General features: G+C 42.9%; 1 protein-coding gene across 1 annotated transcript in view; it reads right to left on the minus strand.

Annotated features, from left to right (window-relative positions):
- LOC126162704 (acyl-CoA Delta-9 desaturase-like) overlaps positions 1 to 25,452 on the minus strand; it is a 314,775-nt gene that overhangs the window by 58,099 nt on the left and 231,224 nt on the right. The window contains exon 3 of the mRNA XM_049919357.1: positions 11,714 to 11,844. Within this exon, the coding sequence (XP_049775314.1) occupies positions 11,714 to 11,844 (131 nt within the window). The remainder of the gene's footprint in view (positions 1 to 11,713; positions 11,845 to 25,452) is intronic.

Genomic DNA, 25,452 nt, shown 5'->3' on the forward strand with positions numbered 1-25,452 from the left:
AAGGAAGGTAATGTTTACGTCGGTGCTTGTGTTGACATGCGACTCATTGCTCTACAGTACTAGCATCAAGCACATCAGTACGTATCATCAACAGGTTAGTGTTCATCACGAACGTGGTTTTCCAGTCAGTGCAATGTTTACAAATGCGGAGTTGGCAGATGCCCATTTGATGTATGGATTAACACGGGGCAATAGCCGTGGCGCGGTACGTTTGTATCGAGACAGATTTCCAGAACGAAGGTGTCCCGACAGGAAGACGTTCGAAGCAATTGATCGGCGTCTTAGGGAGCACGGAACATTCCAGCTTATGACTCGCGACTGGGAAGACCTAGAACGACGAGGACACCTGCAATGGACGAGGCAATTCTTCGTGCAGTTGACGATAACCCTAATGTCAGCGTCAGAGAAGTTGCTGCTGCACAAGGTAACGTTAACCACGTCACTGTATGGAGAGTGCTACGGGAGAACCAGTTGTTTCCGTACCATGTATAGCGTGTGCAGGCACTATCAGCAGCTGATTGGCCTCCATGGGTACGCTTCTGCGAATGGTTCATCCAACAATGTGTCAATCCTCATTTCAGTGCAAATGTTCTCTTTACGGATGAGGCTTCATTCCAACGTGATCAAATTGTAAATTTTCACAATCAACATGTGTGGGCTGACGAGAATCCGCACGCAATTGTGCAATTACTTCATCAACACAGATTTTCTGTGAACGTTTGGGCAGGCATTGTTGGGGGCCCATGTTCTTCCACCTACGCTCAATGGAGCACGTTATCATGTTTTCATACGGGATACTCTACCTGTGCTGCTAGAACATGTGCCTTTACAAGTACGACACAACATGTGGTTCATGCACGATGGAGCTGCTGCACATTTCAGTCGAAGTGTTCGTACGCTTCTCAACAACAGATTCGGTGACCGATGGATTGGTAGAGGCGGACCAATTCCATGGCCTCCACGCTCTCCTGACCTCAACCCTCTTGACGTTCATTTATGGGGACATTTGAAAGCTCCTGTCTACGCAACCCCGGTACCAAATGCAGAGACTCTTCGTGCTCGTATTGTGGACGGTTGTGATACAATACGCCATTCTCCAGGGCTGCATCAGCGCATCAGGGATTCCATGCGACGGATGGTGGATGCATGTATCCTCGCTAACGGAGGACATTTCGAACATTTCCTGTAACAAAGTGTTTGAAGTCACGCTGGTACGTTCTGTTGCTGTGTGTTTCCATTCCATGATTAATGTGATTTGAAGAGAAGTAATAAAATGAGCCCTAAAATGGAAAGTAAGCGTTTCCGGACACGTGTCCACATAACATATTTTCTTTCTTTGTGTGTGAGGAATGTTTCCTGAAAGTTTGGCCGTACCTTTTTGTAACACCCTGTATATGTATATACAAGGTGAAGAAAAATTCACTCACTCGGACTTGGCAGCGCGATTTCTCACATACAGAAAAGACAAAAATTTCTATCACAAAATTTCGTCCTGCAAATATTTCGGCCAGTAAATGGACGTCAAATGTTTGCAATATGCCTACGCTATAACCACGTGTACGGTAACTACCTCTGTCAGCTTATATGGTAGTAATAGATTAAAACATCATACTTGACGTTGAAGTTTTAGCACGTGCCGTTTTATGCAGAAGTTAGTTTTTCACGCATCTAAATGTCTATGACGTCGTAACTCCTGAAATATATGTCGTACAGTGACATACTTTTGGCAGTACATTCAGTGATATATGTAGATACTGCCTGAAAAATGATGCGAATGGAGTTAGTAAAGAGGAAGTAATAAATCAAAAAGTCATATCTCATGCTGAAGCTTTACCACATAACAGCGAAAGAGTAGTAAGCGATAAACTTTTTTCCTTTCAACATGTTTTTGGGGTGTCAGCTAGAGGAAATTTCGCAGATGTTTGAAATTATGTGTTAATTTTGTTGGAAGTTTGTTCTCAAATACTGGATGAATAAATTTGGGTATTTGCACTCTGTCATTAACGCTACCTCGCGATAGCCACACAGTTGCTAATTGTAATGCCGGTACTCGCCTTGTTACGGTAAACTTTTAGCGTAAGATTACACCTCTTACTGAGTAGGTTATGACAGCATTTGAAATTTTTAAGTTCGGTCAATAACTACGTGAACTGTTGATTTTTTTTGTTTTTTTTTTGTTTTCTTGTTTTTTTTGGCTGCACCCTTTCTGCCCGACGTCTGCTGTCCCCAATTCTCGCAAGAAAGCCCGCTTCCACAACTTAATCACAACAGGGTTTTACCGTTTGTCTGGAAATAAAGAAAACCAGTGATGGCTCAATTTTAGTGTCCATTTAAAAGTTCCTTGAAGCGCGCAACAAAGCACTCGTTAAAGCGACCGGGAAAAGTCTCATTTGGCTAGATGGCGCACGAAACGCACACCAGTATTGCACATCTAGATACTTTTGAAGCTCTGCCGCACATGACACATAAACATCCTGAGGAAAAGATCAGTCTACAGCACGAAAACGAGCGGTCTCACACCGACCGTGTCGCTTTGCACTACAGCCCTCCACACCCTCTCTACAGTTCCGACTTGGCACCCACCTCCTAGCGTCTTCTCGGTTCTGTGAAAGGACAGCTGCAAGCCCAACGCTCGAGAAAGCGCTGCGTCATTGTCAATCGGCAGCCGGAAACTTCGAAAGTACGGGAATTTTCAGACCTACAGAAATGTCGAGAAATGTCTGCTAAGAAATTATAACATCATGTACATGGTTTGTCTAAAAATAATGGGTATCTGACGACTACCAGCGTGACACGCTTGATATGATAACGCAAAAAAATACACAGTTGGTTGGGATTACTTGATCTCAGACTTTGGTAACTCTGTATGCTGTGGAGCCCTTGTTGCACAGTCAGAGTGTCGGCACACGGACTGAGGACCGCTGCTCGGTTTCCGTCAGCGCAGATCCCCCGCTAATTCGGCGGCGAGTCCGAGTCCGTGCACCACATACAACGCGACGCCCGACTGAAGGCAACAGATCATTAGAGCCGCCTAATGAAACCGCAAGTCAATTTGCCGAAGTATCATGCCATTTGGAGGATGCTAATCGGCTGAATACCCGAGAACGCGCCAGTCACACGAAAATTAATAATCCGATTTGATTTTTATTGTTGCTTTTCATGCGGTTTTTGGCCTCTGGACAATTAAAAACCGAAGCGAGTGACGCTTTTTATGCGGTTTTTGGCCTCAGGACAATTAATAACCGATGTGACTCATGCTTTTTATGCTTTTTTGGCTTCAGGACAATTATAAGCCGATGTGATTGACGCTTTTTATGCGGTCTTTGGCCTCAGCACAATTAAAAACCGATTTTTTCCCATCCGATGTGATATGCCCTTGCCATAGTGGATGGGCTTATGTAACGAACAGTATCACACCTGTACACCCATGGACAGTGAGTAGTACAGTTTGTTTAACGTCAAACGTACACCTTAGGCATTGATGTATGATTTATTTGTCATTTGTAGTCGACCACTATTAAATTATGATGCTTACAGCGACATCTATTGCTACATTTTGTAACGATTTATTTTTCTTCTGCCACTAGTTTTCCCCCTTCTCCGATAATGTTCCGTTGCAATTTGACGTCATTCTGACCAGTGGTGTTATTTCTACAGCGATTTGAAAGTTTAACTGTAATTATAATCACCCTGTATACAGGTACATATAGGTGCAGGATCTACAGTGTACGTAGGCAATTCTCGTTCGGCTGGTGACGCCAAGCGAACAAGTAGAAGGTCAGGGTTGTGCGCGGAAGTTCATGGGTTCAAACGGTGCCTATTGCTGGCTCTGAATGCTGGCAACTCGCGTGACGCTGAATGGGAAGGCTGATAAGCTCGCCTGGGCGGCGGGCGCAGTTCGTGTCGGCGCGGTGCCACCTGGTCGATTAGAGCATTGACTGCTTCAGACTGGAGGGTCAAGAACCAGAAAACAAGATTGATATCGAAACGAGGGAGATAAATTACATTTGTACGACTGTCAACCCTATTTGCATCCATTAATCATTAAGTCAGTTACTTACAACATCTTATATTACCCTCTGTTGCTCTTTATCGGCTTTTACAACTTTGTGGTTTCTCCCGCAGAAACAGTTTCAACAACCTGGCTCCTGTTGTAAATCTTCCAAACGCTAGTCTCAATTTATTGATGTTATAAATGTGTTTCCAGTCCTGTTTATTCTCTGTTTTAACAGAGCTCGGCCCTGATCTAGACAAGAAATTTAGCGTTGAAACCATTTTTCGTTGAATTTTGCGTTATTTAGAAAATTCGTATTTCAGAACCGTTGATGTATAAATCCTTATTGACATCGTCATGTGCTATAAATATTTTTACAGCAGCTTCTGTGTCATTGTTCTTACAGTGGTGTCAAATAAAAACGACACAGCGTAACAACCGTATTGCCATATAGGCTGTTGTACATAATGTTATGATACTTGAAGATGGTGAGATAACTGGAGCCTGTAGTTAATAAAGATATATACTACATCACGAGGCTGAGTGCACCCCGAAAAATGGCAACAGCGCATGGCAGCTGGATGGTAGGAGCTCCTCAATTGGCATCACGAGGCTGAGTGCACCCCGAAAAATGGCAACAGCGCATGGCAGCTCGATGGTCACCCATCCAAGTGCTGTGGGGTCAGCACACTGCTCTCCCGGTCGTTATGATGGTATTCTCGACCGAAGCCGCTACTATTCGGTCGAGGAGCTCCTCAATTGGCATCACGAGGCTGAGTGCACCCCGAAAAATGGCAACAGCACATGGCAGCTGGATGGTCACCCATCCAAGTGCCGGCCACGCCCAACAGCGCTTAACTTCGGTGATATACTACACCATAGGAAAAGTTAATCTCGACTGCGAGAAGGAATTCGAACCCCTTTACTAATTTCCTTATCGCACAGATTTAAAGCGATCCATGGTTTAAGGAAGGGAGAAAGGAAGGAATGAAGACTGCAGTTTAACGTAAGCCCGGAAAACCGTAGAATGAGGAATGAAATCGGCCGTACTTTTCAAAGAAACCAACCCAGTATTTATATTAAAACATTTAGAGAAACCACGTATAAACTAAACCTGGATGTCCCAACCGATATTTGAAACTTTGTCCATCCGAGTGCGATTCAAGATTTAGTGCAGTCGTGGTGATAAATGTCTTCAAGCTTTAGAAATGTTATTTACAGTCAGCATAATCCTAAGTAATTAAAATTCTGACGCTACACCAGTAGTTTTTTTTTCACTTATACTGCTTTTCCCTTCGGCATACAGTCATGTAACGCATCTATAAGAGATTCTATTATGCACTTTCAGTAAGTGTGCTACACCACAGGAAAAGTTGATGTGGACTGCCAGTGTGGAATTTTAACCCTTTTCTTTCCATTTCCTGTTCAAAGCTAATACTCTGGTAGCTCACTCATTGAAATTGTGGGAGGCAGTAAACTGGATAAAGAAGCAAAAATCCAGCGATAGGCGTGGTGTTCTTCACAAAATTTGTATTCGCAAGTCGTTGCCAAATGCAGTGCAGAATGCAGTTTTCGTTGTATTTAACATTAAGAAACTCTTCACTGTACTTTCGCAGACGTACCGTGTAAAGGATAGGTGTTATGATTCCGTGGGAGCTGATAGGTTTTACGCCTCTTCGGTAACTGAAATGGACCTACTTTGGCAAGTAATGGGCTGCTGGTTCAAGTGATATCGTTCATCGAACGAATTAATCAGCATAACACGCAGAGAATGTCTGCATTCGTAGTTTCTGAAAATTTCATCAAGTAATTTCGTAACAGACAGGCATCCCTGGCTGGAAATCAACATTTTACATCTATTCCTTACTTCATTTTCTAACATTTTTGAGGAGGAAATTTGCTCTAGGGTTGTCATCCGCCTGTGTAAGTAATGGGATACTTATCCAAGCACGGTGTGGATTTCAAAAGGACCGTTCTGTTGAGTCAGCTATGTACACATTTACCGAACACATAATAAAATCATTGAATGATAAAACGTCAGCAGTTGGGATGTTCTGTGACTTATGGAAGGCAACTGATTGTGTCAGTCGTAATATTCTATTAAAGTGTTTATGGAATATGTAGTTCAGCGAATGCCTCGTTTGGTCCTTATTTAAGTAACAGAATGCAGAAAGTTACCTCAGGCGCTTCGAGTAATACAAGGAGGGACGGCACATGATCTGCATGGGGAGAACTTACAATGAGAGTCTCAAAGGGTTCGGCTGTTGAACCACTATTGTTCTTGCTTTATGTAGTAATCTGCCCTTTCATTTGACTCAGGCGGCAGAATTAGTCCTGTCTGCAGATGAGACAAGCATTACTGTGAAACTGAGCAAAGAAGCAACAACAGAGAAAAAATAATACATGATCTTTCTGTGAAAATTACTGAATGGTTTTGCAAAAATGCACTAGTTTTTAAACTTTGAACAAACTAGTTCACCAGGTTTAGTATTGTCGAAAATATCTCACCTCGTGTTAACCTAGTAGACCAACAATAAATAATAAATAGGGTAGAAAATTGTAAGTTGTTAGATATTTACTTTTACAAAAATTTAAACTGGAAAAGTCATATAGGAGACCTGCTAAAACGTTTAGGTTCAGTTACTACTGCTATAAGAGTAACTGCCAACTTTGGGGATATAGAAGTCAGTAAGCTAAAATATTTTGCATGTTGGCATTTATTAATTTCTCATGGGATAATATTCCGGGCCAACCCCACGTTTAGGCAATAACTGTTTATTGCCAAAAGAAAATAATTAGAATTATTCGTGGAACTCACACTCCTACATCTTGCAGGTATTTCTTTAAGCAGCTAGGAATATTAACCACAGCCTCACAGTTCATTTATTCGATTAGGAAATTCATTATTAATAATCCATCTAAATTTGAGAATAACAGAGACATTCACAAGTAAAACACTAAAAGTGAAAGTGATATGCGTTTCCGTTTAATGACTCTAAATTTGTCACAGTAAGGAGACAAATAGGCAGCTATAAAACTCTGTGACATCCTAACCATGGAAGTAAAACGTCTGAGAGATTGCAGATATGTTTTCAAATGCACATTAAAGAGATTTCTTCTTAACAACTCCTATACCATAGAGGAATTCTTCAGTAAAGATACTTCGTCACTAAAACCCCTGTAAGTGACAAGCATGCAGCCATGTAAATCTTGTTTTTTGTTTTAGTTGTATGTAAGTGTTCTATGTGGGCTCTGTTGACACGTTCCACATCATAGCGTTATCATTGATTTGATCTACAGAACAAGAAACTAAGTAAATAACTACTGAAGCAACACCCACAGGGATCAGTGTGTTGGTGTAACACTGGAAGCACGCATGAGGCTGAGAGTCATATGAGCAGCAGCAAGTGGAAGGATCTCGCAGGCCTCACAGTACCTAGCAGATCAACTAGACTGGGCGAAGCCCACACCTGCCCCCACTTCCTTCTCAATTCCAAATCATATCTTTTATCGATTCATCGTTATGGAACTATAGTACAGGCCCAGACAGCGTAAGTTTGCTCCTCGACCCATATCCCAGACATTATTGATAGCCGATGTAGGCAGCCTTCCCGACAATACGCGTCGTTTTCTTCGAAATAAAACTGTCAGGAAATTTCTTTCACTGTTTGAAGGAAGCGATGTTAATACCTCTTGCTAAAGTATGGGAAGGTTCGCCCTTTGCCAAATGGGCATAACAGTATTGTCTCTACAAGCTGCGTAGGAAAAACCTCATGACGGATGGTCAGTCACCGCTTTGCCTAAGCCAGCTTCTTAGTTGCAACCTGCTAACGACAACTTGAAGACATAGCATCCACAGGTGGTCTTACTAATGGGGCTTGTGCGAACGACTAGACATCTTTAAAACTTGTTTTCCAACGAACAAGATAAGGCTCTTCACTTTGCATTTGCAGAGGATCCTGTAAAGGATGGGTTTTACCGCTCTATGTTAAGTGATCAAAAAGTTTGCGTTCACAGGCCGTACAGTCCACAATCGGTATACCAATCAGGCAAAATCGCCGTGAGCAATGAGACAATCACTGCAATACATCGTGTCCTGCTGCGTGAGTAGGTCTAACTGCCTGCTGCTCATCCTCGTCCGACACGAATCGTCGACCCTTCAGGATCTTTTTAAGGTACGGAAGGTGTGATAATCACATGGGGAGGGATCAGGACTATAGTGTCTCCCGCTTGAATTGGCGTAACCTCTGCGTTACGACATGTGCGAAATGGGAATGTGTGTTATCACGAAGCAGTAGCACCCGTTGTTGCACCATTCCACAACGAAGTTTCTCGAGAGACATGCTGCCCGTACACATTCTTCATTGTTTGAAGGATGTCTACCGATGATTTTCCTTTGACAGCCAAGAAATGAATATCAGCACGCTGGCTCTGTTTGGACGCATTTGGTAATAACGTCGCCACGGCTCGCGTTTACGCATTTACGGTACGCACGCCGGAAAGACACGAATGCCACAGTAATCCCCTGACTACATTTCGGTGCTTATGTACCCACATCGGAGTCACACTACATTGCATTTACGCTGCAGGAACACCATTGGTATACTGAGTCTATTTTTTTCACGTAGTGGGCTGCAGGATTAGCCGACATCATACAACGAACACTACTTCTTGAACGTCTCATGAAAATGGCCAGTAAGAAACTTCTCCTATCAAACTTGAATAGCATAACGATGTCGTGAAAATCATCATGATGTGTGGGGCACACAGGTCCTTTTTAGATCCTGAGTCTCCAATATTGCCCTGGAAATGGCTTCGCAAATCTCCACGATTACTGGACTAGCGTGGAAGCTGAATTACTGGCACTCGGTGTAGATCAAATTCTGGGAGTGGACCCAGTTGGCAACTTGGACTCTCATGCTTAATGTAGAGCTGTTGGCGTATAAAAGGAACAGTAGTCTAGAAATAAATTTTAAAGTTCCTTACAACATTTTGTGCCACACTCCTAGCACTTCTAGCCGTAAAAATTACTAGACCACGAACGATTCAGGCCACAAACGTCATACTGGCATGCTTGGATGTGCAAAGCATTAGCACTTCAGCGCAGACACACGAAGTAGGCAGGAGTAACGCCATCTAGATTAGGTATTTAAAGAGAGATTACGGAGCAGGTTTGTCATTCAGAAATCGCATTTTAATATTGTCTGGGGGAAGGCCGTGTGCTGCCTCGTGTAAGAAGAAGTGACATCTGCCAGTACGTGTCAGAGTTCACCAACGGTAGAATCCTTGTCTATCGAGACTGGCATTTATCGTTCTATGATACTGCAGCAGACGACGGTCATGATCCCAATTGTCATGCGAATGTGGAATCGATAGGTTCTGGATACGGGAGACCTATACTCAATTCTATAAAGAGTCTCAATGGTCCCACACGACCAGTGCCTGAAAGAACAGCCATATTACTCGCACAGCCATGCAGGACCGTGCAGTCATGGCACATGAGTAAAGAAACGGACTTTTTTTGCAGCATGGCACGTTTCCAAACGGATAGTGTGGCGACGTCTGAAGCATCACTACTATATTATATACGCACAAAAAGTGAAATTTCTTTTTTTGTTGGTCTTGTCAGTGAGCAACTTTAATGACCCATAATATACCTCTTTCGGAAAGACTCCATGGGAGACAACTTGTAACACTATTTCCTAGTGCCTCACGTATAGTTCGGCTGCTTCATTTACCGAGTTTAAAACAATTTTTTTTGTAAATATATGTATTAATGAATTTCATCAGTATTAAGTCTTTAAGGAAATGTAAAGCATGTTGATAGAATAAGCAAGAATTAATAATGTCAGATGACTGTAGTCAACACGCTGGCAGTGTCAGGGAAACTTTTATGGTACAAAGCACAGAGAATATCTTTCGTGTAACAATAACATCGTTGGCGGGAGTGCGCGCAGTCGTACAGATGAAGACAGAGAAGTAGTTGCGACGCATCTGTGGTGTGGAACAGAGGTTTGTGTTGCCGCGCAAATGTTAAAGTGTTTGCGTCGAAAATGTTGTAATACGTGGCCAGGCAAATTATAAGTGGACGAGGAAGAATGTTGGAACAGCATATGGCCGCAAAAAGAATTTGGAATTAATGCAGAATGCTGTGTTGCCCAAATGTATTTCAGCTGCTCGCTAATCAAAAAGAGCCTGTTGCCAATAGTGCATCTCATAATAAGCGTTACTTCGCACAACAAGCAACGCATCGCAAAGTAAGATCCAGCCAGTATTTTGCAGCTGTATAATAGACATGGCTGCCTTTTAGTAACTTCTTGGAGCATTACACTGTGTTTAACCAAAGTACAAACTTGTCGAGAAAAACTTCAAGCCGCCATGGATTAGCCGAGCGGTCTAAGCGCTGCAGTCATGGACTGTGCGGCTGATCGCGGCGGAGGTTCGAGTCCTCCCTCGGGCATGGGTGTGTGTGTTTGTCCTTAGGATAATTTAGGTTAAGTAGTGTGTAAGCTTAGGGACTGATGACCCTAGCAGTTAAGTCCCATAAGATTTCACACACATTTGAACATTTTTTTTTGAAAAACTTCAATGACTCGACTCTTTGACCATCAGAAGGGTTGTATCTTCTCACTATAGATTCCGAGAAGGTCACAAGTGAAAGAAACAGTCAAAAGATGCCAAATCTAATTAAATTTACAGTTAATTTTCAGTCGAATGATTATTGTAATAAAAGGCAGCAGTAAATGTAGTTGCTCATACAGTATTGCACTACTATTGCAGACAATCAGTTCAAATTAAATGATTTAAAGTGAAATTCATATTCTACGACAAAACTCAAACTAGTTTTAGTATTTTATGTTGTATTTGGTAAACGATAATATGCACATACATCTACGCATCCTTAGCACTGAAAATAGTTGTTGCCATGAATGAAGGTTATTGCGACGTTAATCTGAAATACAATCATTTGCAATGTAATGAGTAAATAATAATAATCAGTTTTTTTACGCTTAGGCATACTTTAAGACAGACAGCATTCTCATGAGTTACATAACACAGTACAGTTTTCATAATTTGTTGCTAGTCACTAGTTATTATCGGAGATTGTTATGGTAACTAACACCTTTACTAAACAACATTGTTTTTTGCCTTGTTTCACGATTTTATTATTAATGGTACTGCACAACGTAGGTTGCGAGTTTTAAGCCCATTTTCAAGTACATTACTGATTCCCAAAGTTGATAATCCAAAGATAAACATGATGACAAGGCTTCCAGCTTCTTAAGGTATCGATCCACAGCTTAATGTGTAATGACGTCAATGACCAATTTTTCAAGTTGCTGCTTTGTCTTTCTAACACGATCATTGTTTAATTTCAAGGTCACTCCAATAATTTATCAAATTTAACTTTTCCCGTTTTGTAACTGACGACAGTTTTATTCTGCAATCCAAATTCCTTTAAACTAAATTCTGGCATTCAGAATTTCGGATAACTACAGTGAAACTTTAATTTATTATCACTTTTTATATTTCGATCGGTGTTGAACAGAGTAACAAACACTAGTGATATGGCGATCATGTTGTAACTATCTATATTCTTTTGATAAGCATTGATCTTCAGATTCGAAGCCTTGTTTCCACTAACAACTGAGCATTAGGTACACTGGTTACAATAAAGTGGAGGTACGCGATGAACAGCGGACTGCGCCCGCCACTCACCTGCCCGGCGATGGTGAAGAGGAAGACGAGCAGCAGCCGCAGCGGCCACTTGGCCTTGTAGGCGCGGTGCGACCACAGCCGGTGCGCCCCCGCCGTGATGCCCACGCCGCTCGTCACCACCACCACCAGCGCTGCAACACCACACAGCTGCAGCAGGAGTCTGAGCAGTGCTCAGGGGCTGCCTCACGACTCATACTCTACATAGCACTATACACTCTAGGTTCTAAGGCCGTTCAATAGCTACACTACTGGCTATTAAAATTGCTACACCAAGAACAAATACAGATGATAAACCGGTATTCAGTGGACAAATATATTATACTAGAACTGACATGTCATTACATTTTCACGCAATTTGGGTGCATAGATCCTGAGAAATCAGTACCCAGAACAACCACCTCTAGCCGTAATAACGGCCTTGATACGCCTGGGCATTGAGTCGAACAGAGCTAGGATGGCGTGTATAGGTACAGCTGCCCATGCAGCTTCAACACGATACCACAGTTCATCAAAAGTAGTGACTGGCGTATTGTGACGATCCAGTTGCTCGGCCACCATTGACCACACGTTTTCAGTTGGTCAGAGCACTGGAGAACGTGCTGGCAAGGGCAGCAGTCGAACATTTTCTGTATCCAGAAAGGCCCGTACAGGACCTGCAACATGCAGTCGTGCATTATCCTGCTGAAATGTAGCGTTTCGCAGGGATCGAATGAAGGGTAGAGCCACGGGTCGTAACACATCTGAAATGTAACGTTCACTGTTCAAAGCGCCGTCAGTGCGAACAAGAGGTGACCGAGACGTGTAACCAGTGGCACCACATACCATCACGCCGGGTGATACGCCAGTATGGCGATGACGAATACACGCTTCCAAATTGCGTTCACCGCGATGTCGCCAAACACGGATGCGACCATCATGATGCTGTAAACAGAACCTGGATTCATCCGAAAAAATGACGTGTTGCCATTCGTGTACCCAGGTTCGTCGTTGAGTACGCCATCGCAGGCGCTCCTGTCTGTGATGCAGCGTCAAGGGTAACTGCAGCCATGGTCTCCGAGCTGATAGTGCATGCTGCTGCACACGGCGTCGGACTGTTATTTCAGATGGTTGTTGTCTTGCAAACGTCCCCATCTGTTGACTCGGGGATCGAGACGTGGCTGCATGATCCGTTACAGCCATGCAGATAAGATGCCTGTCATCTCGACTGCTAGTGATACGAGGCCGTTGGGATCCAGCAAGGCGTTCCGTATTACCCTCCTGAACCCACCGATTCCATATTCTGCTAACAGAATCTCGACTAATGCGAGTAGCAATGTCGCGGTATGATAAACCGCAATCGCGATAGGCTACAATGTACCTTTATCAAAGTCGGAAACGTGATGGTACGCATTTCTCCTCCTTACACGAGGCATCACAACAACGTTGCACCAGGCAACGCCGGTCAACTGCTGCTTGTGTATGAGAAATCGGTTCCAAACTTTCCTCATGTCAGTACGTTGTAGGTGTTGCCACCGTCGCCAACCTCGTGTGAATGCTCTGAAAAGCTAATCATTTGCATATCACAGCATCTTCTTCCTGTCGGTTAAATTTGGCGTCTGTAGCACGTCATCTTCGTGGTGTAGCAGTTTTAATGGCCAGTAGTGTATCTGTGTTCCATGTTGTGCTGAATAATTTAAATATCGATGGAAAGAGAAGAAATTTTAGTAACTGGGAAGAAATCGCAAACGTTGTTCCACGAAATTCAACTTTGGGTTCCTTCCTATTGCTTATACATGTGAATGGCTTTCCACGTAATATGCATCAAGCAGAACTGGTACTTTTTGCAGACTATATTACCATTATAATACATCCCAGTCTAGAGAAAGCAACAGAAGAGATTCTTATATATGGTTCCCAAAGAATTAATAACTGATTTGCTGAAAATGGTCTTTGCCTACATTATGAGAGAATGCGCTATATTCAGTTCTGTTCAATAAATAGAGTCACACCAACAGTTGATGCAGCGCATGAACAGAACTGTGTAAACAGGGGAGATTGCTCCAAATTCTTGGGCGTACATATTGATGAAAACTTAAACTGGAAGAAGCAGCATTTTACTGAGCTGCTCAAACAATTAAATTCAGCTAATTTTGCTCCTAGTATAATTGCTGGTCATGGAAACAAACGGACGAACTTCTTCACATATTTATCATATTTACACTCAGTAATGTCTTATGGAATAATATTCCGGGTTACTCATCACTTGGAAAAAAAGTAATGATTGCGCAAAAGTGAGCAATAAGAATAAGGTGTGGTATCCAACCACTGTTCTCATGTAGGTTCCTTTCAAGCATTTAGGTATTTTAACGGCACCGTCAGGATACATATATTCGCTAATGAAATTTGCGATAAATAAGCCATCAGAATTTGAGAATAATAGAAAGTCCCTACGTACAACAGTTGAGGAAAAAATAATCTTGATTACCAGTTATTGACTCGAAAGCAGTTCAATCTGTAGCAACAAAAATTTTGATTATTTGTCCAACAGCTTAAAAATGTCTGACAGGTAGCGATGTATTTTTGAAATCTAATCTAAAATGTTTTCTATTTAAAAACTAGTTGCCTGTAAAAACAAAAATAAAAACTCAGATTTTTAAGTTGCATGAGTAGGACTACAAAATAATATGTTCACTAAACTTAACACTAATGAGCTATGCATGTCCTGTAAACTGACTCGCTCCACATCATTTCGATAAAAGAATCGTTCAAATGATCTATGGAACATAAAATTAACTAACTGACAGATATCTTTGCTAACGTAAGTTGGTGTTGCCATACTGTGCTGCCATTTGTCCCTAATGACCTCGTCGTCGAAGAGCTTTTAAAATGTTGTCACCCTTTATCTTTTTTTCATACTTTCAGTGCGAAACAGCTGGAACCAATGAACTAGGACTTCCGGAAAAACAACCTCTGATAATATTTCAAAGTATCTAGGTTTGCACCCTGGTTAACGTAGTCATCATAGTTGAAGAGAAACGACAGCGTTAATTCTCCTGCCACGTCAGAAATTCGAAAGTCATCTACTTCGCCGAGAGAAGCCTGAAAGATAAAGGCTCTGGAATTTTTAATAAATTTCCAAGTAGAACGAGTAATGGTATCAGATCTACAGCCTGTTTGTTACAGATGAAAAGGAGAAGTTGTGCCAAAACAGTAAAGAGAACTGTAAGATTTAGTCTCAATATTTTGATAAATATCCCATCTGTGATTAACCAGAATTGCAACTTAGCTTAAGCCAGCGACCTCAGAAGTTAATAAAATAGCTGGCGCCATCTAAAACTGAAATCAAACAAATCATTGCCAGCCTATAAAATAGTAAAGCAGCTGGAAAGGACCCGGTAATGGCGAAACTCCCGAAGACGACAATCTGAAGTACGCTGAGATGCCTATTTTCAGTAACAATTTCGTGTCAGAAGTTAAAATGATCCAGTCGCCTGAAGGAAGTAGGTGAGGGAGTATGTCTATAAAATTCCTTCGACAAAGTAAAATGACACACCTCAATGAAAGATCTAAGAGAGAAATCACCGAATACTGGAGGTTCGAACGGGCCAAAAAATTCAAATACTTACTGTTACATAAGGTGACAAAGGACAATGGACTAACAGGAAGCGATTGGCTTTAGGATTTTAAAATTAGACATGGTCTATCTACGAACAAAATAATTTCACGACGAGAAATGATGGAGTTAAAATATTATAATATGTGCATCAAACCAGAAGGATTGTTTCAATAGGACACCGTAACTATGAATACCAAGGGCCAGTCAGCCAGCTGATAAAAAGAGGAAGGAAGATATTGTTAAAAAGTTTAGGCAAGAGATTGGTTGATAGATATGAGTTATTTAAGATCTAATGAAGATTTGTAGCGGAACGTCAGAAAGGGAAGACAGCTCTTCTGTGGATACATATACAGAATCGACAAGGACTGTCTTGCTCATAGAATCTGGATTTTTTGACCTCAAAAGATAATTTCTAAAATACACAGAAATCTACAATAAATTAGTAACCTCGAAAATATAGTTGATAATTAGGGATACGTTGAGACAGAACGTACAAAATTACCGAAGATATAGACTGAAATAGGAACCCAGAAGAGGCAAAGGACCTCTCAGCTGACGAGAGAAAGAAGGCCTTTAGCCAGAGGCTCATAAAATAATGGTATGATCTCAAAGTTGGCGGGAGAACCAGGTAAGTTTTCTCATGTCGCGTGCCACACGTTTATGAAACGTATTAAAATAAATTATTTTACTGTCCATCTTTGCTGTGTTTTGATGCCAGTTATTTAATTCTCACGATCAGCTGATTGAGCCGATGCACCGTTTTCAAGTGCTTACTGGCGTCCTCGAAAATTTACTGACGTGAGTGCGTGGTGTCTGTTCTTTTGGATATTTTATTGATTAGCCTCGATGGGCAATGGATCCACCATATTCAGTGCGGATACACAATTACGTCTGATCTCCTGCGGAAATCTCAAAGTAGCAATAATGGAGGATATGGACTGAGGATAGAGGGCTCCAGGTGGGAATCTGGATCGCTCGACAGGAGAGAGGAGCGCCGACATTGCGCATTTGCGATAAACACTGTGTCCGGCACACATTCTCACTCGTCGCTGCAGATGCCGCACAAAGTTCTGATGCAGCTGATATCAATAATCCCTTTCCTTTCTCCCCCTCCTCCTTCGATTTACACGAAAATTTCCTGTCACCCTGTGTGGGTGTATACAATATAGTCTGTCATTTAAATATGTAACTGTCGGATTAGTACACTCGACTGAAACAACACTCCATACTCGTCAACGATTTGAATAACAATACTGCCATAGTGGCATACGTACTAAACTATAAAACCTCATGATATATGGCTCAGAACATTGCTCTCCACGCGCTAACTTAATACTGACAGTGTAAATTAAATGACGGTGATCATAATAAAGCCAAGGTGGAAATGGAAATTTTTTGAAGAATTAGACTTAAACATGAGAATTATTTTGACTGTTGACACGTAGTTTATACTTTGAGTGCCAATTTTTTGACATTAGCAGGACTAGTTATAGATGTACTACCTATTAGTGACATGAAAATTGATGCCATGCCGGGACTCGAACACAGATTTTCAGATTGTTGCTTCGGCTGCCCAGACCGACCAAACCTCAATACGTCACACTGTTTACATCCGATGCCAATTTCATGCTTCCTGGTCACAGTATCGCTACAAACGCAGCCGTTTGTGTTATGTTAACGGCAGCCTAGGCGTAAGATAGTAATTCCTAATCCGACAGCTGCGAGGTGCGAGATGATACAGAATGTTACAGGAAGTCCATTTCTCCTTCTCGAATGGCAGGCCCCTAAATCGCTCCAGGAAAATGCCGGGATGGTTCCTTTGAAAGTGCAAGGCCTATTTCCTCCCCATCCTTGACAAAATCCGAGCTTGTGCCCCATCTCTAACGACCTCGATATCGAATGGATTTTTATACGCCATCTTCCTTCGAATGGCAGCCATAGGTGTGAAGAGGTTATGATAAGCTTGGTGCAGAATATGGAGATTTTATCTTGTGGTAATCATAATCGACGGGATCCTTGACGGCAAATGTGCCTGTCCTCATGTTCGCATACATTCCAGCATCGGGCCACTGTTTTATTCGAATACCCCACAAATCTGAATACTGCACAATTCGACCATCTGATCAAACAGAGGCCCACAGTAAGTTCCCACCCGAACTCTGTCAGGTGCCGATAATGCTGTCTCACATGAGTACGTGGCGCCTCCTTTTCCTCCACAGAGATCACTCAACATCTGACGCTGTTCAAGACCCTTACACATCCTACCAGGCCGGGTAAAAACACTAAACACGTACAACACTAACGGACTCTGGTGGCCGTTTTGTCACAGGGAATTGCAATTCTAATTTACATACCTGCCGATGATATTATTATGCGACCGTTTTTTTCAAAACTGTCACGTATCATAATCAGACTCCATTAAACTGAAAACCACATCTAATACACCGGGTGGTTATAATTAAACTTACCCTATTTATCACGTTATAACACGGAAACTAATTACCGTACAAGTACCAAACTTGGTAGCATTAATGTCAAGAGTATGGGGTGCATGACTGCCATGCCGCACAGCGCCAACATACAGTTCCAGCTATGCCCACCAGGTGCCGTGATCAGTCATTGTGATTCATAGTCTCATACACACCTGACCAGTCGCAGTGCACTTGTTGACGTGTCAGCATGAGCTTGGACAAAAGGAGCAGGGCATTGTTGGTGAAGCTCTATTACCAAAACAACAGTAACTCTGTAGCTGCACTTCGAGAATATCGCCGGCTGAAAGGATTACGGAAGAGTCCTCTTTCTGCACCTGCTGTGCGGAGCATTATGAAGAACTTCGAATCAACTGAAGAACTGGGCGTCGCTCCGGAAAGAGGCCGAAGACCGGTTGCACCACAGATGGTTGACGAAATCGCTGTTGCTATGGCAGACAACGCTGCACGCAATTCCCGATTGTCAGGCAGTGCGCGTGCTGTATCACGACAGTTGAACATCCTGTGGTCCACTGTACAGAAGGTGCTTCGAACCATTCTCAAGTGGTATCCGTACAAGATCCATATCGTACAGCAGTTTGCACCACAGGAGGCACAACGACTTGTTGACTTCGCTCTCCACTTTCTCGTTAGAGTTGATGTTGACGAGGGCTGGCCCGGGACCACCTATGGACAGACGAGAGTCATTTTTCTCTGACGTGTGAGGTGAACACACAGAATTGCCAAGTGTGGGGATCTTCACCTCTAGTCACTGTGCATTAAGTTCCTCTGTATGGTGAACGTGTCACTGTCTGGTGTGGCTTCACGGCTTCGTTCATCATTGACCCATACTTTTTTGAACAGGTTGGCGCTCAAGGACCAAAGACGTGCAGTGTGACTGGGCAGCGTTACTGCAATGTGCTTCGCCAGCTGGTCATACCCGCCCTACAGGAGAGAGACGCGTTGAACTCAACAGTTTTCATGCAAGATGGGGCCCCACGGCAGATCGCTCGTGATGTTCACCTGCTTCTCCGAAACAGATTTGGAAATGATCGAATTATCGGCCGATCGTTTCCAAATGCATAACCGGCATGATCATCTGATCTCACTCCCGGTGATTTCTGGTTGTGGGGCTACCTGAAGGACAGAGTTTAGGGGAACATTCACACATGTGCTGATCTGAAGCGTAGGATATCAAGAGAAGTAGCCAACATACCTACAGACATGCTTCGTTCAGCTGTGCAGAATGCAATACTGCGCTTTCATACTTTTCTGCACACTGATGGGCGCTATACTGAGCTCCTTTTGTAGCAGTAATGGTACCGGTATGTACTAGTATGATGTACAGGAGCAGCACATTAGATGTGATTCAATTGAATTGATTCTGCATTATTTCTCTCTTCCATGACCTTAACATTAATGCTACCATGTTTGGTACTCGTGCGGTAATTAGTTTCCGTGTTACGACGTGTTAAATAGGGAAAGTTTAATCGTAACCACCCGGTAAATTAATTCCAACTAGAAATGAGAGTACAAATGGCTCTGAGCACTATGGGACTTAACTTCTGAGGTCATCAGTCCCCTAGAACTTAGAACTACTTAAACCTAACTAACCTAAGGACATCACACACATCCATGGCCGAGGCAGGATTCGAACCTGCGACCGCAGCGGTCGCGTGTTTCCAGACTGTAGCGCCTAGAACCGCTCGGCCACCCCGGCCGGCAAATGAGAGTACAAATAATGGCAAAGTTAACGTCAGTGATTGCCAGATCTAACTACTATGATCCCATATAATTTCTTATTCTGGAAATTTGTTTAAATGTGTAGTTGGGATTCCTATTGAATACATGTTGAGCAGAAGCCAGAAGAACAGGGGAGAGCGGGCCAGTGTCGGGCCATCAGGGTGTTGCAGTCCTGTTCAAGGGAAGGGCACCGCCAGTAGGACAGAGGAAGGAGGAGCCAGGTAAAAGCACTACGGCCGGTATTGTGTGTGGGCTAAGCTCCACCGGGCGGTCGCCATGCGTGTTTGCATCCTAAATGATGGAAAGGTATTGTGTACTGTTTTTCACGTGGCGTACCCACCGGCGTCACGGAGGCGCATCGCGAGCTAACAGTATTGTAATGCGCTGCCCCATGCAGGAGGCCCGAATTCTGGGATCGGCTAAGCGCAGGATCGAGTAAAGACAATATCTGTAAAGTGAAGTGAGAGGAGAGGCCATCTGGCTCTTTTGTGCTTAAGCCGCAACGTCGGTCTAGCGCCAATTTAACTGAATAGTTGTGTACTGTGCTGAAGAAGAGTAAGGGATAATATAAATAAATTCTGGAGTGGGAGAAAATAACGCCCTTGTGTGTAGCTGGTGAAGGTGTTATTTACTGAAACGCAAAATCGGGTAGATAGAGGGAGTCAGAGGTTGCTTTTTTTCTCAGCTCCATCACTAAAAACCGTCATGATTGATTAGTAATATTAAAATTGAGTGTCGAGTGGAGATTGGTGCATTGATGGAATGGATCTGATTGGTCAGCACTCGTAATAATCGTTGTAACTGGTGATCAATATCATGTCTAAGACTGACACTCAAAATTCTGCTTCTTGCTGGGAGCGATCTGTAGAAGTACTTCCATCCGAGACTCACCAGCTTACATTTCATACTACAGAGAGACTTAGATTCCGTGGTCTGAGAGAGAGCAGCCTTTGGTGCAGGCCAGATGAGAGAATTTTCCAGCCACATGCAGCGCTTGTAAACGAAGTTATAGGATGTATGCGAATATTTCAGACTGAGAAGACTTTCACATGTTTATTAGCAATCACGAGCTCAACATGCACTCAATCTAGATAGTCGGTGCATGCACGATTCTTTCTGTAGTTCCCTCGTGCCTTATTTGTTGACAATCGGCAGCCACTGGTGCGATTTCAGTTAACTTATTTGTTTCTCCAAATGTTGTGTTGACTTTAAGGTATCACGCCAGGCCGACCGCGGTGGCCACTCGGTTCTAGGCGCTGCAGTCCGGAACCGCGCGACTGCTACGGTCGCAGGTTCGAATCCTGCCTCGGGCATGCATGTGTGTGATGTCCTTAGGTTAGTTAGGTTTAAGTACTTCTAAGTTCTAGGGGACTGATGACCTCAGATGTTAAGTCCCGTAGTGCTCAGAACCATTTGAATCGTATTCACGCCAGACTCATTACCCGATCTTTGCCATGATATTACTGTTTCAATTCCATTGTAATCTGTGCTAACTCATGTAGATAACAATTTTCTGTCTTTGCGCATTTGTGTTTAAGTTGAAGTCTACGCAGGCTTGTAACAAATATGGTTTTATAGTGACCATTGTTTCATTCGGTAGTTTGATGAACCCGCTTTTTTTCATCTTGTGAGTTACAGTACTCGTGTTTCACGTATACAGAGACAATCGTGTTTAATAAATTCAGTTCATTAATTATTTGTTGCGCGACATTTGTAATTTAATTAACATGGTCCCATGGGGAGTGATCTGCTTGTCAGTAAGGTCACCCGGTATAAGTCTTTCTGACGTCTACAGGGGAATGTCGATGACTCAGCCGTAGCCTCCAGTGTCTTCGTGGACTAAGTTACAGCGAGATCCGACCATGTCTTCAGGGCAATTCACTTTTTTTTGCCAGTGTAAACTTGACTGAAGCTGAGAAACCGTTATTTTATAAATTTCGACACAGATATAGACCTAAACCAATCCATGCATCCTAGACACATTTAAGTTTAACATTTTTAATCTATGTAAAAATAAGCAAAAGTAAAGTTCTGTACTGTCACTATTTAGTCACCCGAATGCCATGGAACAGAAGTGAAACGTCATGATGGCGTCACATTAAAGTACCTAGAAGCTCGGCCCAATCTTACGCGATCTTCGACCACGCCCACTTTACCGAAAAAGGAAGAATGGGCCGCCATTTGACAGCACTAGGGCTCTGTCAAACAGCGGGTGCGGCGCGGCGCCGAGGCAATCCCGTAATGTGGCGACCGTGTCCGGCAGCTCTGGCTGCTCTGCCGGCTCGGAGCTCCATCAGATAGCAGCACTTCCGCCTGCCCTCACGCGACATCACACGCCAGCTTCCGGCAAAGTCAACGCGCGACCAGAATGACCTGACGCTGCAGGCGAATGTTTACTAAACAAATCAAAACATTTATAAGCTAATTACACTACTGGCCATTAAAATTGCTACACCAAGAAGAAATGGAGATGATAAACGGGTATTTATTGGACAAATATATTATACTAGAACTGACATGTGATTACATTTTCACGTAATTTGGGTGCATAGATCCTGAGAAATCAGTACCCACAAGACCACCTCTAGCCATAATAACGGCCTTGATACGCCTGGGCATTGAGTCAAACAGAGCTTGGATGGCGTGTACAGGTACAGCTGCCCATACAGCTTCAACACGATACCACAGATCATCAAGAGTAGTGACTGGCGTATTGTGACGAGCCAGTTGCTCGGCTACCATTGATCAGACGTTTTCAATTGGTAAGAGATCTGGAGAATGTGCTGGCCAGGGCAGCAGTCGAACATTTTCAGTATCCAAAAAGGCCCGTACAGGACCTGCAGCACGCGGTCGTGCATTATCCTGCTGAAATGTAGCGTTTCGCAGAGATCGAATGAAGGGTAGAGCCAAGGGTCGTAACACATCTGAAATGTAACGTCCACTGTTCAAAGTGTCGTCAGTGCGAACAAGAGGTGACCGAGACGTGTAACCAATGGCACCCCATACCATCCCACCGGGTGATACGCCAGTATGGCGACGACGAATACACGCTTCCAATGTGCTTTCACCGCGATGTCGCCAAACGCGGATGCGACCATCATGATGCTGTAAACAGAACCTGGATTCATCCGAAAAAATGACGTTTAACCATTCGTGCACCCAGGTTCGTCGTTGATTACACCATCGCAGGCGCTCCTGTCTGTGATGCAGCGTCAAGGGCAACCGCAGCCATGGTTTTCGAGCTGATAGTCCATGCTGCTGCAAACGTCGTCGAACTGTTCTTGCAGACGGTTGTTGTCTTGCAAACGTCCCCATCTTTTGACTCAGGAATCGAGACGTGGCTGCACGATCCGTTACAGCCATGCGCATAAGATGCCCGTCATCTCGACTGCTAGTGATACGAGGCCGTTGGGATCCAGCACGGCGTTCCGTATTACCCTCCTGAACCAACCGATTCCATATTAAGCTAACAGAATATCGACTAATGCGAGTAGCAATGTCGCGGTACGATAAACCGCAATCGCGATAGGCTACAATGTACCTTTATCAAAGTCGGAAACGTGATGGTACGCATTTCTCCTGCTTACACGAGGCATCACAACAACGTTTCACTAGGCAACGCCGGTCAACTGCTGGGCACGTTGTAGGTGTCGTCACCGGCGCCAACCATGTGTGAATGCTCTAAAAAGCTAATCATTTGCATATCATAGCATCTTCTTCCTGTCGGTTAAATTTCGCGTCTGTAGCACGTCATCTTCATGGTGTAGCAATTTTAATGGTCAGTAGTGTATTTCGAAGTCGACTACCTCTTTCTTCGTTGTTAGTTGAGGCTGAAGTCAAAAACTTCGTCACGCATTAGCTTTATAAATAAAAGGAAGAAGCGTCTGTCAGTCAGTTTGAGTTTCTTCCACGACTTGTTCCGAGGGCTTACATTCTCATATTCAGACAGATCAGTGGATTCATTTTAAAGATGTAGCCAGTTGTCTGTCTTATTCTTCATTTCGAAAAAAATCAAGGGAAAAAACACTGAATGTTGATATAAATAACATTTATTTCACTAAAAAGCCCAAATACAAGAAACGAAAACAGTTCGAAGATAGTAGACGCGCGATCTCTTGACTGTTTGTATTTCGTTTTTATGGGTTATTCACTGAAACAAAACACAACACACTCTGAGGTCATCAGTCCCTTAGAACTTAGAACTACTTAAACCTAACTAACCTAAGGACATCACACACATTCATGCCCGAGGCAAGATTCGAACCTGCGACCGTAGCGGTCGCGCGGTTCCAGACTGTAGCACCTAGAACCGCTCGGCCACCCGCCGGCCGCCACTACTAGACGTTGTTTTGAATGTCGAGGGTTTTCCTACGCTGTATTAGCTATGGCAATATGTTTGTGATGTTCACATTGTACTGTTGTTGCTGCTGTTTGAATATTGCACCAACCGGAAGTTTGCATCACTTATCACGAAACTAGGATCTCCAAGGCAAGCGATACTTGGTGTTGACTGACGTCTAACTTAACCAGTAGGGAATTTATCAACTGTTCGATATGTTATGAACTGTATGATACCGATAAGTTCGAAACACTGTATGTTGCTTTCCGTGTCTTGTGCTGCAAAGTAAACCATTCATTTTATAATGGTGTAACTATGAATATACTTTAATGATGTGAACGTTACTAACTGGATTTAACTGTTTGGATTTCAGAAATTTTGTGGTCAATAATACTAAACTAACAATGTATGAACCATTGTTTACAGAGTACATTTTTATATGTTCTTACGTAAAAGAAGATATTAATTAATGGAGCAAATGCTTTAATAGAAAAACTGACTAAATAAATGTCATGGAAATGTGGAGAAATATTGCGACAAAACCAATAGAGAATATTTATGTAAAACATCAAATTTATGACATGAAGAAATTATAATTTGTAATGAAAAACGCATGTGATTTTTAGAATATTAGAAGCAAATGAAACATTTAACAAATGTGAGAAATGTTGTAATATAAGAACTAAACATCGTGAACACACTTAAAGGGTTATAACTAATTATCATGAGAGTTTGAAAAAAAGAGCCATCGTAATCATTTTGTTGTATTTAGGTTCACCGCTGAGGCCCCTGACGGCTATAATTTTGAGGCTGATACTTGGAGAAGACTGTTTTTGTTTGTTGTGCGAACTTCTCCGATAAATAGTTATTAAAATAACTGTCAAGTTTTATCTGTTTTAATGACCTGGGCCTATTCATCCTGCAGCAAAGACGAGTATTTACAATACATTGGAGTTCTCAAAAATGGTTCAAATAGCTCTGAGCACTATGGGACTTAACTTCTGAGGTCATCAGTCCCCTATAAAAACCTAACTAACCTAAGGACATCACATACATCCATGCCCAAGGCAGGATTCGAACCTGCGACTGTAGCGGTCGCGCGGTTCCAGACTGTAGCGGCATTGGAGTTTTACAATTTAAGAGTTCTGTCTCCACCATTGGCATGTGACGCTGTGATACCCGTGTCAGTCCATAATAAGACACCAGATGATCATTCTGAGATTATCCTTTTACTATTTTTACTGGATGATTTAGATGAAATCAAATGTTAAACGATGCATTATTAAACACCGAGATTTGTGCCAACAAGTGGTTGCCGAACACACGTCACAAACAAGTACAGACTTATGTTTGATGAAACTAAAATATTGCCCCTTGCATTGTCTTATGGATTGCTGTGGTCAAGAAAGGCGATGAGATGGGACTAAACCACTTTAACCGGGACAGCCGCTAAACCCTTTTTGGTATATCGATGCGACTGCTAAATTATGCGAGGCTACAAAGGAGTACGCCCAGTTGTATACTTTTTAATGAGGTCGATTGCGCTGCTAATTACCCCTGAGGCAGATCTCAAACCTATCAGTTACAGAAATAG

This window comes from Schistocerca cancellata, chromosome 2 (genome assembly GCF_023864275.1).
Source record: "Schistocerca cancellata isolate TAMUIC-IGC-003103 chromosome 2, iqSchCanc2.1, whole genome shotgun sequence".
Classification (NCBI taxonomy): domain Eukaryota; kingdom Metazoa; phylum Arthropoda; class Insecta; order Orthoptera; family Acrididae; genus Schistocerca; species Schistocerca cancellata.